Here is a 16,630-nt window from a genome sequence, read left to right as displayed (position 1 = left end):
AAGATTGTAATAAAGGATTTTAGAAAATAGAAAGAAATGTATATCACAGTGTTAACTCTCTTCACGTTGCAAATATGAACAATATATGCAAATAAGTGTATAGTTGCGTATAGATATGTAGAAAAATGAAAGCATTTAAAGGCAGAAAAAAATTGTCGAGCATGTTTACGTGTGTGTGTGTGTGTGTTGTGTTTGTATGTGACAAATAGGTTATCTCATGAAACCTGGGTACTTTATCCAATATTGACACAAATTAGCTCCAGTTTGCAGAGATAGGGCCAGCATGAAGGATGTAATGTGTACATATGTGCGAGATAAAGACTGAGCCAGTCAAAGCGTTATTTTCAAAATTTTCACGCGAGTGACCTTGAGAGATGACTCAGAGGAAGATGATGGATTCACTTGAAGCTTTTTGAGGACAAAATGCTTGTTAACACGCTCGCATTGCACACGGTCAAGTCCACATTGCATTACGTTCAATCATGAGCCAACAAATGTGTTCATACTACTTCAGTGCAAAGGTAACAACTAATAAATACATGCATTCAATTACATTACATCCATACATTAAATAAGCTGGACAAATTAAATACAAGTCAAATCAACTATAGTCATCAGTCATGTTGAAAAGAGCCAATCAAAAAATAAATATAAATAAATTAGCCACAAGTCATGTCATAATGAAATAAAACAATTACAATTTCATAATAAGACAACATTTAAATACAAATAAAATACAACAAAATATAAAATAAATGAGCCACCCAAAAAAATGTAAATAAAATAACAACTTGTCCTGCCATGAGACCATAATCTGATTCAATTGAATTAAGTAAATTATCCAGTATGTTGGAATGAGTCCAAAATAAACTAATAAATTAGTCAACCAGAAACAAAATACCATAAATTAGCCACCAGTCATGTAATATCCAAAATATATAATAAATTACCCAATATATACTGTATATATTTTTATATTTTCGCATTTTGTTTAAGAAAAAAAACGCTAAGTATTTTTCTGGCATTTAAATGTGTGTGTGTGTGTGTGTGTGTGTGTGTGTGTGTGTGTATTCTCCCATCTACACTTGCATTGTGTGACTCATGGAGGTTACTGATTGAATGAACAAGAAGCAAACAGAGAAGGAGAGAGAGGGAGTGTGTGTGCGTGCGTGTGTGTGTGTGTGTAGTTTGACAAGGAGGAGACTATTTGGATAAAAGCGTTGGAGTATGAACTCCTTAATCACTCACGTTTGACACACACGCACACACACAGCTGCATCGACCCGTTACATGTTACATATTAACCTGACACACACATGCACGCAGTGCTAATTGGATGTAGCTCCACTGATTCAAGTGGACTTTTACAGGCACCAAAATGCATGAAATTAGGTCATGTTGCATGACCTCAACATAAAAGGTGCGCATGCACAGGAGAATGCATGCATTTCCAAATCTAATCGTCGTTTAACAGTGGGAGAGATGTTGAGAGATGTTTCCAATATGTTGACGCCTCTCGTGGAGCTGAACAAAATGTCATAGAGACATTTGTACAACCACAATAATCACACATTTTTTATACCAATACCTCTCTCTTATGGTGCAGGTGTACCCAATGAAATGTCCTCCCCCATTTAGCATGAAGCGTGGTGCTGATGAATTTGCTTTAATAGTCCCACTTCCTCTTGTGGTATTCTGCATGTTTGTGTGTGTGTTTTAAAACAGGAAAATCCCATTCTGAGTCAAAGAGTGCACACCGTGTCTATCTATGTGTGTGTTAGGTGTGGTATCACCTTGTCAGGCTCATATATGTGTATACTAAGCTGCACGTATTGATCGGCAGCTCCAGGGAGGGTGGGGGACCGGATGAGGCTGATAAGCGCGTGTCTTAACCCCGGCATGCTCACCTGGAGCGTGAGAGGGCACGGAGGTAACATCCAACAGGCTCTCAATAGGCCTCATTCACACCAGGCAGTCAAAGGTTTCACATGGGAGCAGGAGCCTGATGTTTGGACAGGAAGATAGCAGATTCCACAGCAGTGTTTGTTTCATTGCATTTCTTTTATTCAATCTGTGGACCCTGAACGCCTCTTTGGAGAGCCAGAAGTGTCACGTGATTTCTATCAGCCAATCAGCAATAATCATAACATCGCAAAATGTACTGCTTATGCTGCATTCAGTCATGTTTGACCATGCTTGGAAACCCTCCCGTTCTCTGTGGGAAACTCCTGTATTTTGCCCTTCTTCTCCGTTGCCCTCCCGTTTAATAGTCTCCAGTAAATTTCCTGTATTTTAACTTTCATTAAAAAAAGAAACCCTGTGAGGTACTGCAGATGATAATGGTGACGGTATTCATGCTTGAGCCACAGCAGTCTGTGGGGCTAACGATGCCATAACGGTGCAACGCATTGGCAGTGGGCAGTCACGTCTTTCCACCCCCCTTCTGGCTGAGGGGGGATGGAAAAATTTGCTTTATTTTCCCTTATTTTCGGAAAATTTCTCTTATTTTTAAATGCATATATTGACATGTATGTGTTTGACTTTACTGTATGTCTTTTTTTTATATTGAATACAGAGCAATTTGTATGACATATTAAAGTGACTTAATACTTCAAGTGTTTTTGAATTTTGATAACATTTCTATAAAAATATCGATAACGTTATATAATATATATATAGGTTTTCAAATGAATTTAACGTGTGAAAAAGCAGCAAAACATTTATTCTATCAATATTTGACATTTGTTCAGCTGATACGACAAATAATTACAGATATTTTAAGTTTTGTTGTTTGTTGAATTCCACCAAGCAGCAAGTAATCATGTGACCAGGAAAGAGAATTCTACAATTTGATGTCACTTACGGTACGATATTTTATCATGAAAAGGACACAAATCTTTACATTCAGATGGTTTACGTTCGTGCTGGAGCTCTTTCACTTTACCTTACAATATGTATTTTATAGTGAATACAGAGCATATATTTTATTCACAAAATGAACACGCAGTGTAATTTTTGGTGCTGTTTTTGTCTAAAAAAAGTGTCTAAAATGATTGTGCCCAGCCAATTCTACCTAGCAGCGAAATAGTACCGCCGCAGTTTGTTTGATCAACTTATATTTGATGATGTTTTATAATAAAAATGACTTAGAACATAGACATGAATTTAAAAAGTATATAGAGACGGAATTGTTGTTTTCCTAGTATGGTCATTAAGAAAAAACACCTCATTAGAATGAAATATGACATATATTAGATTCATTAGCGCTTTTAGTTGCAAAATGAAGATCTTGTAATGTACTTGGTAATGAATTTTGGTGTATTTCAGACAGTGCCCTTTAAGTTATATTGCACTTTTATATCTGTGGAAAGCTAGATTGGAGTGTTGATAAGGTTAGGCAGTGAAGGGATGCAGACAAGTCGTCTGCCTCCGAGGCTGGAGAAGCCACAGGTGACATGTTTAAAGCTGGAATCAATCAATGAAAGTGGAAAAAGACATTTACAATGTTTGAGCAACAATGTGATCGCTGTTACAAGCAGGACGCCCTCATCTTCTTCTTCTCATCCTTTCTTTCAGCCTTTGCTGTTCTGGAAACAAAAATCAAGCATGGACTCCCCCTTGTTTTCCACCCAAGTGGTTCAAGCCAATAAGATAAATCAAGCACAGGTGAGCAGCAAGATGTAGGTCAGTAATGGTCCTGCCCTCCTTCGCACACTAAGTTTTTGACAAAAACAACACCACATCTGACATATCTTATTAAAGATGGGGGAGCGGCTGAAGGGTCAAAAAGGCTACGTTTGCTCCTTTTTTGGCTGCAAAGCCCAATTCACAAAGTCGTGGAAGCTCGAGGCCCACCTTTGCAAACACACAGGATTGGTAAGTGACTCGCAAAGGCCCAGCTGCTTCTGTCCTTTCATCTCCTTTATGTGTCCAATATTCAGAAACCGTTCTCCTGCGAGAGCTGTGACAAGAGCTTCTGCACTCGCTACCAGCTCACCAGGCATGAGCTCCATCACAGCGGGGAGAAACGTCACAAGTAAGACCCTCTTGGCTCGCCAGCGCCGTTCAGTGAATGCATGAGTCTGCTTTCCTCAGAGAAGCATGCGGATAGGCTCAAACTGATAACTGTGTACAAAAACACGATTAGACCGCTTGTGAAATAAGATGCTGGGCTTTTGCTCTGATTAGGTGGGAAGGAGAACTTGTCAGAGTTGAAGTAAATTAGTCATCAATTACTATGGTAAAATACTCAATTTTATCACAAAATGTCTGCAGGTGCCATGTTGATGGATGCTCTGAGGCCTTTGGTCGACACGCCAGCTTGAAAAAACACATCGCTCGAGTCCACCAGCACAAGGCCAAGCGATACAATGTAGGACATTTATACAAGTTACTGCCAAGACCTTGCTTGCTTGCTTGTCTTGTCCTCCAGTGTAACCATCCAGGCTGCATAAAAGACTTCAGCAAGAAGTTCCAGCTGAAGGCCCACATGGGGGAACACGAAGGCCTTTTGCTGTTTCAGTAAGACAGCTTGGTTCAGTAGAAACTTTCTTTTTCTCCCCCTTATTTTATTTTATTTTTTGCTTTAGTTGTAAGGTCAACGGCTGTGCAAAAGACCTCCCCTCACTTGGCAAGCTAAAGCACCATGAGAATATGCACAAAGGTTAGTTGATTACGTCTCCAGTCGTAAGAATGCATGTTTATAGCCAACAATGTGTTCTGCAGGTTACCCCTGTGAGGAAGAGCTGTGCCCTTTCCTGGGAAAAACTTGGTCTGAGTACCAGAAGCACAGGACACAGCACAGAGGTACGACCGGTGCCATGTTCGTTCTTGCGCTGCAGGCCTTTTGACAGGTTTTGTTGTTGTTTTGCAGTCAAGTTGCCATGCCAAACGTGCAAGAAGCAGTTCAACAACGCCTGGTTCCTGCGCCAGCACGAGCTGCAACGCCACACTGGGGGAAAGAGGTGCTTCCCGTGCCCTAAAAAAGGCTGCGGCAAGACGTTCACCAGACGTTTCAACCTGGACAGCCACGTCCTGGGCGATCACGAGGGCAAGAAGCCCTTCAGCTGTGCCTACGCCGGCTGCGGGAAGCGATTTGCCATGAAGGTAAACACAAACACACTCCAAACCTAACGAGCGAGATGAATCTGAACACTTCTCCTTGGAATCGTGACTTGAACTATCAAATGCAGTAGGAATTGTCCCTAAGGCTGCATTGCGCTTGGTTAAAACACATTTACATGGAATTTTATAACTGTTTTTAGGAAAGTCTTTGGCGACATGGAGTGGCGCATGATCCACTCAAGAAAAAGCTGAAGGTAATGCCAGACTTGAACATTCATCTGAATTTGAATTAAAATGTATGAATTTTAATGTTGTCAAAAGTAATGATATATTCAAATGTTTCCCCTTGTAGAGGCTGCACCCCAGGAAGACTCCGCCGTGGAGCGCTGCACAGGCCAGACTGCACACTGCAGAGACCAACAAGCTCGCTGCCAAGCTGTACAAAACTAATTTAGATGACCCTAAATATTGAGGCTGATTTATTTAAAAAAAAAAAAAAAAAAGTTAGTGGTTAAACTTATTTTCTGTTGGCTAATATTTTTGTTCAAATAAAATAAAGCCTCATCAGTACTGCAAAGTTGTAAAAACGTGGCTGCATACTCTTTGCAGGAAATATTTATTAAAGAGGACACACATTCTCACGTATAAAATTACAGCTGATTGGACAGCTGGTTGTCATGGTGATGGGTGGGGCTGAGGGCAGGTGAGCCCCCAGGTTGTGGCAGGTTACTAATATAATAAGGCCTCAGGCTCATTCAGCTGGATCCAACGCTGGTGCTGCAGGAGATCAGAAGTCATTAAAGGTCCACTTTGAACGGTGCATCCACCTGAATAGAACCCTGGACTCTACAACTGCATGGGGGGGGGGGGGGCGAACACGGCACATATCACCTAATAAATCCATCTCTCCGTGTGTGTCTGCTAGAGTGAACACATGACCATATGAGCACAGCGGTGTGTTGGAGTGCAGTCTGTCAAGAGGCATGGCACAATCTGCACTACCCGCTCAGAGCCAGTTGGGTCCAGCTGGGTCTGCCCTCCATGCTTTTTGGTCCTGATGTGGAGCGATGGACAGGAAGCGTGGATCACATCACCGGAACATTCTACGAGCTGCTGCTGGTATACCAGCCGGCCCGGCTATACCAGGCTGCCGGGCCAGGAGACCACCGTCAGCGCCACCCGGCTGCGCTGCTCCTTCAGCATGGGGACCAGCGCCGTGTGACTCATACCTGCTGTCGACAGGCCGTTGACCGCCACGATCATGTCACCACACCTCCAATAAACGCACAGGTCAGTGTGGATGAACCACAAAATGTACTTCAGGCCATCTGGCATCCAGGAGGCCATGACTCACTTGAGGCGCCCGTCGTAGTACGCCGGCGTGCCGAGGACGATGGTCTTGATGAAGAAGGCCTGGTTGCCGTGGATTTCCTCATACCCCCCCACGATGCTGAACCCCCAGCTGCCAGGGTGGCTCCTCCGCAGGACGATCTCGTGACTGCTGTGCAGGTAGCTGACACCAAAAGTACAAAGCACACTATAGCACATGGCAGGAGCCTTCGGGCAGCCATATTTGGGTTTGTTTTTTAAAAGGCTACTTGATGTCAGATGAGCAGGACCATACTATTTTTGATTCTAAGGCAAAAAAAAATCCTCTCATAAAAGTGGAAACAAATGTTGAATGCAGGCATAGTGGTTCAAAAAGAGAAAAATCTTTCTATCCTAATTCTATCCAGATTTATGCCAAAAAGTTTTTGGTATTTTTTTTACAGAGTGGTATTGAGAAACTGGGGATCGTGCGACCTTACCTGGGCAGGCCAAGCCACATGACCCACGAAGGCGACCAATTGGCGTCAAAGTCGCAGTCGTGCGTGTGCGGCAGCAGCTGGTCGCGGTCACGCTCCTCCACCATGCTGACCTCCAGCACCCTCAGCTGCACCGAGGGTGAGGCGGCGCTGGCCTTCAGTGTGCCCACTGCCTCGCTGTGGCTCAGGTAGGTCAAGTCCTGCGCGTTGATGCTCAGCAGGACGTCGCCTGTAGAAGAAGACCATGTCTTACTGATGTAATTTCATCACAGGGATTGTTTTTGTCTTCTCGGGTCACCTCGTTTGATTCGCCCGTCCCTGGACAAGCAGCCGTGTGGTTGGACGCTGGTGACGAAGATGGGCAGCTCGCCGCTTTTGCTGCCCCGCCCCCCTGCCACCGTCATGCCCAGAGACTCATGAGGTTCCTTCTTCACAGTGATGTGCTTCTCCTTGCAGGTGACACACTGGGACAGGTCCTGTAGAAACACACGTCCACTCCATTGAGTGTCAGTGATCGTCTTCTAATATCTAATAGTGTACCTAATATTTTGGCATTTGTGCGCTCACCCTGTGGGTGCTGGTGCGTGAGAGGTGCACGGGTACAGGACTTGGAGTGGTGCTGTGGTTAGGCAGGAAGTGATCAAGGCAGTAGAGGTCTCTGGTAGAGCTCGATTTTGGCGGTGGGGGCGGAGTTGGTTTGTTGGGTCGGCCAATCAGCAGGTGGACTCGCTCGCCACTCGCCTGGAAAATTCGTCAGCACTTTAGAGTCAAATGTACAAATGCGTTCCCCACTGCATCCTCACCTGTATGATCTGTGCAGCCTGCTCCGGCGTGCCGTGGCGGAGGTCCTGGTCGTTGACTGCCATCACGCGGTCGTTGCTGCGCAGGCGGCCATCTTTAGCCGCCAGGCCCCCGTCCAGCAGGTCCAACACAAACACTCCGGACTCGTCCGTCCGCCGCACCAGCTTAATGCCCAGCTGCTCCGTGGAGTCCCGCTTGTGCAGGGTGATTCTCAGGGACACTGGGCTAGGGGGGTTGCCCTCGGGGGTGGAGCAGGGCGGGTGGGGGACAGCCGGTGTGGAAGCGGAGGTGGAGGGCGGGGCGCGGGACGCACAGCGGCGCTCTCGGAGCACGGTCAGCTGCAAGGTGGTGCAGGGGCGCCCCAGGGTGGAGCGAGCAAAGCTGTGGGGGACGTTACTGATGTCCACGTTGTTCACCTGGGAGGACATTTGCACATGCACAAAACAGTAACACGTGTCCTAATGTCCTAATCTATCTTCTTCATTTGATTACTTCACTTTTGAGAGAAGACGCCCTCAAACGCTCGCCTATGACGGTTTTGTAAAAAAGCAGGCTTTGCTACACATCTTAAAATGCATCCCAGAACAATGCCAAGTATCTATCAGTCAGCTACAGACATGGCAGTTGTACGTTTTGTCGTTTAGTTTTAATGTCGTCGTTAAAATGTCATGTTAGCACTTTAGCTCACATACCTATGCTAGTGTCGCTAACGTCTGTGCCACTCCTTAATGTTACGTCGTCATTTGTGATATATGGCGTCTATTAAGCCGAAGAGTGGATGAAGTAGACAATAGTGTGTAACGATGCCAGCCAGTGTGGCTTTGTGAGTGTATGTTGGTAACACTCACTCCCTCAACCTTAAGAGCCATGCTGGGCGTCGAGTTGACAGTCCAGTCTTTTAGCTTGATGACTAGGATCCTCAGCTCTCATTAGCGGCTCATTAGCATTAAAGCTACAGACACACACAATGGTAGATTTTGGGCAACACACTTGGAATTGTGGGAACTGGTAGAATTTTAGGCACAAGTGTTCCTAATGTTGTGGCACCATCTCCTCACCTGGAGTATTTGGTCTCCTGCAAGCAGCCGCCCATCCCGTGCAATCACGCCATCCCGGTACACTTCCTGGATGACGATGTTGATAAGCGGTGTCTCGTTTCCACCAACAATGCTGATGCCCAGCTCCACGTACGGGTTGGCCCGGTGGACCTCCACAGCCGTTATCTCCCCTTCAGGAAGCGACGGCAACTTGACGCAGCCTAACAGACACACACAAACACATCTCAGTCTGCTTAGGTGATATCATTACGTGAATAATGTCATACCCTCTTCTGCGGAAAGAGGCGGAGACTCGGGGCAGTCCCAGCCAGAAGAAGTGGAGCTAACAGAGCGTAGGAGGTGGATGCATGGATTACTGAGAGGACGCTTCACCCTGGGGACGATGCACTCCATACCGACCACACCTGAGGGACAAGTAAAGATGAAGACACCATTTTTTGTTGATCTCGCTGTCCACTTTTATTGGAACTCACTGTCTTCCTCAGTGCTCTCTTCAAAGGCTGGGTTGTCCAGTCCCACATCCTCTGTCCTCATGGGTGTATTGCCGTTGTCGCTGTTAGTACCAGCAGGGGGTGGAGACGGGGCGCCATCCCCTAGGTTGGTCTGCGGGGAGCTGGGCGATCGCGGAGGGCTTTTCACCATGGATCGCTCGTCCCCGCTGTCCTTGCGTGGAACGTCCACAATGGTCTGCTGACAGCGCGTCCCTGGACACCTGTAACCAAGAACACTTTCTTAGTCCATCAGACGTCTTGTTCATGAATCAAGTAACAGATTCATTGATCGTATTTATTGTTGTTAGCCAATGAATGAAGGCAAAATAAGAGTGCAGTACTTGGCTGCAACCAGCAGAGGTGCTGTTGAATCAGTTTGCTGACGAAAGAAGAGGAACATGACACCAGCTATGCTATGAATTATATAGCATGTAATGCTTAAGTGTTGTACACTGTGTGATGCGTTACTTCCTGATCACCTCCTCCCGAAAGAAGGTCAAAGTTCAGGAACATTTACCGTTGATGGAAAGGGAGACATTTTTCTTTTTGACTTGACTTTTTGTCCAGTCCAGTCTGCAAGCACTTGCTTGGGGACCAACATGGACCCATTGCAGGAGACCCAATGAACTTTAAACATTTCTGGGATTCTACATTTGTTTCCAGGCAAGATTTGCTATTGTTGTCTTGATTCTGAGACAGGGAGAGGCGGCGGGAACACATTCAAAGAAAATGACTGCAAAAGCAGAACTATAAGCATCATTCATACACATTCATGTCACAATAGAAGCTGTAGGAAGCCACAGGAGCTTGTCAAGCTTGTATAAAGAGGCACAAACAAGGCCCCACCTTAACCACTACCACACACTCACTCTCGCCTTTTTAATCTTCTCCATGTCTGATTCCCACTCTTTCACTTCTTACACAACGTGGGCTGACACTTGACTCCTGTTGCTATCTTGGACCTCTAAGTCGGTAAAGATAGGCCCGGGAAAGCTCACGCAGGTTGGAGGTTGAATCTTTTTTTAAACAATGTCATGTTAAGCCACACAAGTTGGACTTTTCTGTTTTCTGGTCAGACATGCACAAACTAATCCTTCCAGGATAAATCATATCAAGACATTGTACTTCCTCCTTAAACCTTGTACAGTAAGCCCATATGCTTGTACTGTTTATTCAGCTGGCTCTTATTAGTCCGCGACATCATTTTACTCCACGAGACACACCCTACCCAAAGTGGCACCCGAGGCGAGATTTTATATGGCGCCCCCCTCCCTCGGCAATTTACATGCGCTTGTAGAAGAAATTAAATGTCTTTGCTTTTACTTTCATTTGGAAGATAACATGCCACCAAATTTACATGATTAGCAAATTACAAGTAAATACAGAAAAGTCTGCAATACAATATCACCCCTGCTGCAAAATAAAAATCCTGTAAATAAGTGAATAAATAATACAAACAGTCCAATTATAAATACAACAATTAACATCAAACAATTTCCATAATCACACAGTTTGCACACAATATAAGCTACAGTTACACTAAATAAAATAACTATATACAGAAGCTATAAATATATACAAACATGATGGGCATGAGGAGACTTATTTGTAGTAATAAAAATAATACTGTGGCATTGCTTTACATTTGAATCAATGTACTGTAAGCAGTTCCATTTTAAGACTTCACAGTAATAACTAGTTTTGATGTGCATGGAATAAAGATGATTTTTTCCCTGCATTGGCTAATGGGCCAGTCGGCTTTGCGCCACATAATGACTTGCTAAATTTTTTAGTGTTGTGCACACATGCAGATGTTTTAAATGACATTTAAAGGTTAGTGCCCGCCCTAGTTAACGTGTTTTTTGGTTAACAGTTACGCCGCTATTCTGCGTTTTGTCATGTTACTGGTACACTGTGTGAGTCAATCTGTATTCTTAATACATTTTTTAGCCTTGTTAGCATTCTATTAGCTAATGAACAGAATGGCAACCGGAACCGTCTATGATGTCATCAGTGGTTGACGCTCAAAATGTTAACACAAAACACATTTTTTAGAGTTTTATAATTTTAGTTTTACGTGCATAAAACATTTCTAAATGCATATAAATGTGGAATAAAAGGGATAAATCAACATTTAAGGTTACTTACTTACATTTTTTGAAGACTAGTGTTCCCAAAGACAGGATGTGGCAGCGAGACACCACAAGGATACCACCTTCCTGTTTTGTCATGAGTTATTTCTTGAATTCAGTCGTTTTTCTCACCTTCCTTATCAAAATGCTGGCACATGCAACTTTCTTTGGTTCCATTTTGGGTTACAGTACTGAGGTGACACAACTGACTTCAAGAACCAACTCATGGCAAAACAGAAAGATGGTGGCGGTTGACCTCACTGCCACATGTGTCGTTTGGGACAGTCGCGTCAAGAATCACGTTTTCAGTGAAGGTAAAAGTAACCAGAAATGTTCATTTATCTCTTCCATTCATTATTTATATATTTTAGATGCATTTCCAATTATTTTCTGAATGTAAAACTATGAAAACATTTTTGGCTTTCTGGAAACGATTAATTGGGTTTACATTATTTCTGATGGAAAAAATTGATTTGGTTAGCATTCGATTCAGTTAAGAGTCATATCTTCTGGAACAACTTAATGGTGCCAACTAAGATTCCACGGTATATTTAGTGAATATTTTGTGACTACCGCCTCATATTGGTCACCTTTTAGACTGCTTGATGGGGAACCACGCCGCCGTATGGGAACATGTCAAGAGGTCTCCTGCACAAACAGCTGAGTCAGGAAAGCTTTTAACAGCTTGTTAGCCTGAGCTAGTTAGTGGAAATCCCCTTAAGATGCTCGGCGACCACTGGATAACCCGTCAATAAGCAAGACTCGGATAGGGACTGGTGGTGATGTGCATGCCTGTCAACCCTCCAGTTATTCCCGGGAAACTCCCGTATTTTACCCTTCTTTACTGATGAAATGGTTTCCTGTGAATTTCCTGTATTTTTACTTCCAGGGTTCTTAGCATCAGAGCGTCTCAAGGCGTTTCATTATGCAGGAAATCAACTTGAGTCTTTTCACCTCATCTGCCAGGTTTTTTTTTGCAAGTTACGAGCAAAAACCTAAACACCTATTTGAATACACCGCTTTTTCTTTCCATGACAGCACGACTCTTCCTAAGCTGATGCACAAACACTAGAACCCATCCACCAGAAAGGCAACTTCAAATGCAAACATCAAACACAGGTTTGCAGGCTAATTTCCAGCCTAAGTGCTAATCAACTCACCACAAACCCGGATTGCCCTTGGCCGTCTCACAAAAGAAATGATTAAAAAGATCTCTGGTGTTAAAGTTGCTCAGCATGGTGGCGAGGAGAGTGAGAACATGGAGCTTCTGGTCCGCCAACCCATGACCATGACTAGGGATCCACTAATCCGTCGTCACATGACCTGCAGCCCAGTAATCCACCGCCCCTTAAGATTTTTGCAGCACCTGGTCCAAACGGGCCCAAAGCCAAAGCATGTGGAACCTTGAAGGTTGATGGGTGAGTAGAACTTCTGCTGAGTAGATCAAGCACCTAATTGATTTTTCCCACCAAGAACAGGACCCCCCGGTGTTGACAGCAAGAAATATAATCAGGCAAGCAATGTTGGGATGCAGGCCTTGTTTAGTTTCATTTTGAAAAATAAGCTGCAGGCCATTAAAAACTGAGTTACGTGCTGTAAATGGCCCATGTGCCAGACCTTGGACACGCCTGACCAACAGCGACAGAATCAATTCCACTCTATGCAGTGGAACCCGCTTATTTCCACGCTCCTCAGACTGACTGACTTGACGTCAACATAAGCAGTTGTTGCCCATACCTGTCAACATTTGAAAATCAGGGAAATGTTCCGGAAAATAAGGAAAGTTCTGGTCTTTCCACCTTTTCCACCAGTAAAATCCAGGTTAATAATGCCATGCTTTTATTTTTTTTGCACTGAACAGGAAGTCGCTGTGTGCACACTTAAATGCAGTGTAGTAGTTATGTTGCGGCACGCTGCGATAATGAAGAAGTTGACAGTATGACAACACTTGTCGACATAAACGGAACACTATTAATAGATATTACCTCTTTGGCTCGCACATTTTCTGTCCACAAAAACAGCTGATCGTGTATGTTGATGTCGACTTAAGCGGGCACTTTAGTAAGAATAACAATGGAACGGGACTTGATGAGTTGTTCGATTTGTGTGGTTTAAGTGGGTTCCACTGTAATTAGTTTTTGCAGTACTATAAATGATAGCACAGCATTATACTGTAGTCTATAATACTGTGTATAATGATTTGTGTTTACAGGAAAACTACCCCATGAAACTTTTCTGCTGAGCAAGAACACGTTCAATTTTAGTGAAGATTGCTGAAAATGTGCAAGCACACAATAATGTATTTTCACTTTTTGCTGTTACAGTCCACTTGTATTGGGGCCAAGACATGCAGTGAGCAAGCAGACCCAGCAGATGGCGCTACACCAACAAGGCTGGTAGGAGTATAGTCTCGCATGTCAATCAAAAGTTAAGGACTTACAACAGTGAACATCAACAAACATGGAATTTGATGGTTACCTGTGTTTGAGATGTGCCTCCAGGTCGCATCTCGGCATGCTGAGCGAGCAGACCGGGGTCAGGGGGCACGTGACGGACAACTTGTCCAGCAGCTTGTGCACCAGTATGCTGGACCTGCGACACGCCGCCAGCTGCAGCCGTGTCCTGTCCAGTGGACAGAAGTCCCTCTCTTGCAGGAAGCTGCGCAGGCAGCGAGCGCAGAAGGTGTGCCCGCACGGCGTGTCCAGCGGCTGCACCAGCGGCTGCAGGCAGATGTGGCACACCAGGTCGTCGTCCACTTCCAGGCGATAGTTGTACAGGTGGTTCTCCCAGCTGCGGTGCACCTGGCCGCACTCAGCGCACAGAACCTCCAGTGCGGGCTCAGCGGGCCCGGCAAGAGCCACCTCGCAGCCCGGGCTGCCCATCCCGGCCACGTCCACGCGAGGCAGCTTTGGCACAAAGGACTCCAGCGGGGCCGCGGTGCTGGGAAGGGAGCACTCCTATCCCATAAGCGTCACGGGAGGAACAGGTTGCAGTGAGGACAGATGCCCCCCGCCGGCTGATGGCGCATCACCCTGCAGGTCAGAGGGCAGCATGAGGGTGAAACAGCTGTTTGGGGAAAGCAAGTGCCTGATTATGTTGTGGGGCATTTATTCATGTGGCAAATACTTTGTGCACGTGGGCTCGTGTGCTGCACGCTACAGAGGTCCTCCGTGTGTGTGTGTGTGCATGTGCGTGTGTGCACACACTGAGATTATGTATCGCTGCTCCTGTCCACTAATCTGACAGTATAATCTCTCTTTTGCTCTCGCCTGCTGCAATCTTCCAATTCCACAGGAAGAGAATTATCTGGGATTGAGGCGGAGAGAGGACACAGATCAGAGCAACAGGGATTGGGAGAGCAACAGAAAGGGAAAGCAGTTTTACAAAAGAAAAGCAAAAAGCGAGGAGGCATGAAAGGGATTAATGGGCTGGAAAATCTTAGAGGACCGGACGGATGTGGCGATAAAAAGACAAAAATAGAGAGGAACGATTCCTCAAACCTGAGCAGATGTGTTCAGGACATGTATGGAGGATGCTCTCCTCTCACTCTTGCTCATCCATGCACGCTCAGGCTAGCCGAGCCCCCTCTAATGTGAGGCTAGCCGAGCCCCGCCTCTAATGTGAGGACCCAACAGCAGAGGGCGTGCCTCCGCTCACATGCATCCACCTGGTTCGCTCCTGTCTCCATGGCGACCCGGATGGAGCCTGTTCTCTTCAGCCCGGCTTGACATTCAGAGGGCGGCGGGAGAAGGATACGGAGGCAGACGTGGTCTCGTAAGGATGCTGGGCTCATCCTCGCTACATCCTCACAGCTTGTCAGACGACCGTGATAAGCGCTCCCTCGGGCCAGTCTCTCTTTTTTTCGGTCTGGTCTCCTTGGATACCGCTCCCAGTGACAACCTGTCTCCGCCGTCTCCTTGGCGACGGGTCCGGCTGTTAATTATTTCAGCCTCCTTTTTAAGGACGCGCTCCTGTCTCTGTGTGACTGGCTGCTTGTGTCTATCCCGCAGCTGGACATGAATTAATCATGAGGACACAGAGCCTCTCTGTTTCTATAACAAAGCTGTGACATCACCACATCACACACTCGCACACGTATACACACTTGTGGACCAGCGTGCATGGGTGGGGGGAGCACATCCTGCAAAAGAGTCTTTATCAATAAGTAAAGTCATGACCAGGAAAAGCACTTCTCTTCAATTTAAAAAAATAATTTGTTCCAACTCAAGCCTCTCTAAGTGTTTGTGTGCTGCTGCCTTCTACATCAATAAGTCACCTTTCTTCCTCCTTTTAGACATCACAATTTAATCTCAATAAAAACATGGATGTTTTGGTCCCAGATTTAAAATCTCAGTGCTTGTCAGCTTAGCCTACATTTTTATAACCCCTTTTTGTGCTCTCTACATCCACTTGCAAGGACAGGCCTGCTTGTTCTGTGCTGATTTTGTCAACAAAACTAATTGCTGTGCATAGTATTGCACTCTCTCACTGTTGGCATTGCCCTAAATCCTCTTGGCTGGCACCTGTACTGCCGAGTCATGATCTAAACGCCTTGAACATGTTTGATTAGACAAGAGCATCATTTTGCACACACACACACACACACCATCTGCCTGACTCCATCCGACCCTCCAACAAGCGTCAATGGCAACACAAAGCGGAGCCCCCCCACAGTGACATTGTAGACGTGCATGCAGAATGTATTGCAGATGCCATATTACCTAATCCGGATGCTCCTCCGCGCCGTGCATTCCGGCCCCACAAGGGGAGGGCGGGGGGTGTGATTTTTAGCGGACCTCAATGAGGCTTTCACCGCAAAAGACCGTCCTGCGAACCCGCACGAAAACGCCCCCGTGCCTTTGGCGGACTAGTCACGCCTACCGCTGTCAGTCAACTGGAGGAGGCGGGGCGTACTACTGCCACTCGACCAGGGCAAACGGTTTCAAAACAGCCTTCGTAGAAAAAAATATGAAGAGTATAAACGTGTAATATTACCGAGATAAAGTTGCGGTTTTACGGGAAGTAACGTTGTGAAACCCTTCGTGAATAAGAGTTTTCCATGTGTAGACGTCTATTTGCAATTAGGCGTCGACTCGGGCAACTTCAGGGTCCTTGGTGGACGGACCCTGAGGTTGTCAACAAGCGGTTGGTGAATTAAATGACATTACACCGATTTTAAAAGGCAGTATCAGTTTTTTTAAACGCTGCTGTTGACCGCCAAGTCATGACGGAGGAGGAGAACGAATTAGAAAAGTACGTATTTATCCACCGCGTTGTTA

General features: G+C 45.4%; 2 protein-coding genes across 4 annotated transcripts; one reads left to right on the top strand and one right to left on the bottom strand.

The window, feature by feature from the left end:
- The first annotated feature begins 3,762 nt into the window (after nucleotides 1-3,762).
- Nucleotides 3,763-5,536, top strand: gtf3ab (general transcription factor IIIA, b). The gene is made up of 8 exons (XM_054766398.1): nucleotides 3,763-3,876; nucleotides 3,942-4,036; nucleotides 4,276-4,372; nucleotides 4,433-4,521; nucleotides 4,590-4,663; nucleotides 4,726-4,806; nucleotides 4,874-5,106; nucleotides 5,417-5,536. Exons 1-8 carry the CDS (start codon nucleotides 3,763-3,765, stop codon nucleotides 5,534-5,536), a joined length of 903 nt encoding a protein of 300 aa, XP_054622373.1.
- A 125-nt stretch (nucleotides 5,537-5,661) lies between these two features.
- On the bottom strand, nucleotides 5,662-16,236 carry lnx2a (ligand of numb-protein X 2a). 3 transcript variants are annotated; one of them, XM_054765997.1, is made up of 11 exons: nucleotides 16,073-16,236; nucleotides 13,830-14,383; nucleotides 9,202-9,440; nucleotides 8,995-9,132; nucleotides 8,729-8,928; nucleotides 7,673-8,086; nucleotides 7,437-7,610; nucleotides 7,168-7,345; nucleotides 6,873-7,098; nucleotides 6,419-6,577; nucleotides 5,662-6,293 (listed from the first exon to the last, which is right to left on the bottom strand). In XM_054765997.1, the coding sequence occupies exons 2-11, from the start codon at nucleotides 14,231-14,233 to the stop codon at nucleotides 6,155-6,157; spliced, it is 2,271 nt and encodes a 756-aa protein (XP_054621972.1). In that variant the 5' UTR covers nucleotides 14,234-14,383; nucleotides 16,073-16,236; the 3' UTR covers nucleotides 5,662-6,154. The 3 variants fall into 3 exon arrangements, with proteins under 3 accessions (XP_054621972.1, XP_054621973.1, XP_054621974.1); XM_054765998.1 differs by having other exon boundaries at nucleotides 5,662-6,337; nucleotides 16,073-16,235; XM_054765999.1 differs by lacking the exons at nucleotides 13,830-14,383; nucleotides 16,073-16,236 and adding an exon at nucleotides 12,512-12,705.
- Between the last annotated feature and the right edge of the window lie 394 nt (nucleotides 16,237-16,630).

The sequence above is a fragment of the Dunckerocampus dactyliophorus genome, chromosome 21, assembly GCF_027744805.1.
Source record: "Dunckerocampus dactyliophorus isolate RoL2022-P2 chromosome 21, RoL_Ddac_1.1, whole genome shotgun sequence".
Lineage (NCBI taxonomy): Eukaryota > Metazoa > Chordata > Actinopteri > Syngnathiformes > Syngnathidae > Dunckerocampus > Dunckerocampus dactyliophorus.
This window is presented reverse-complemented; position numbering and strand designations above follow the sequence as displayed.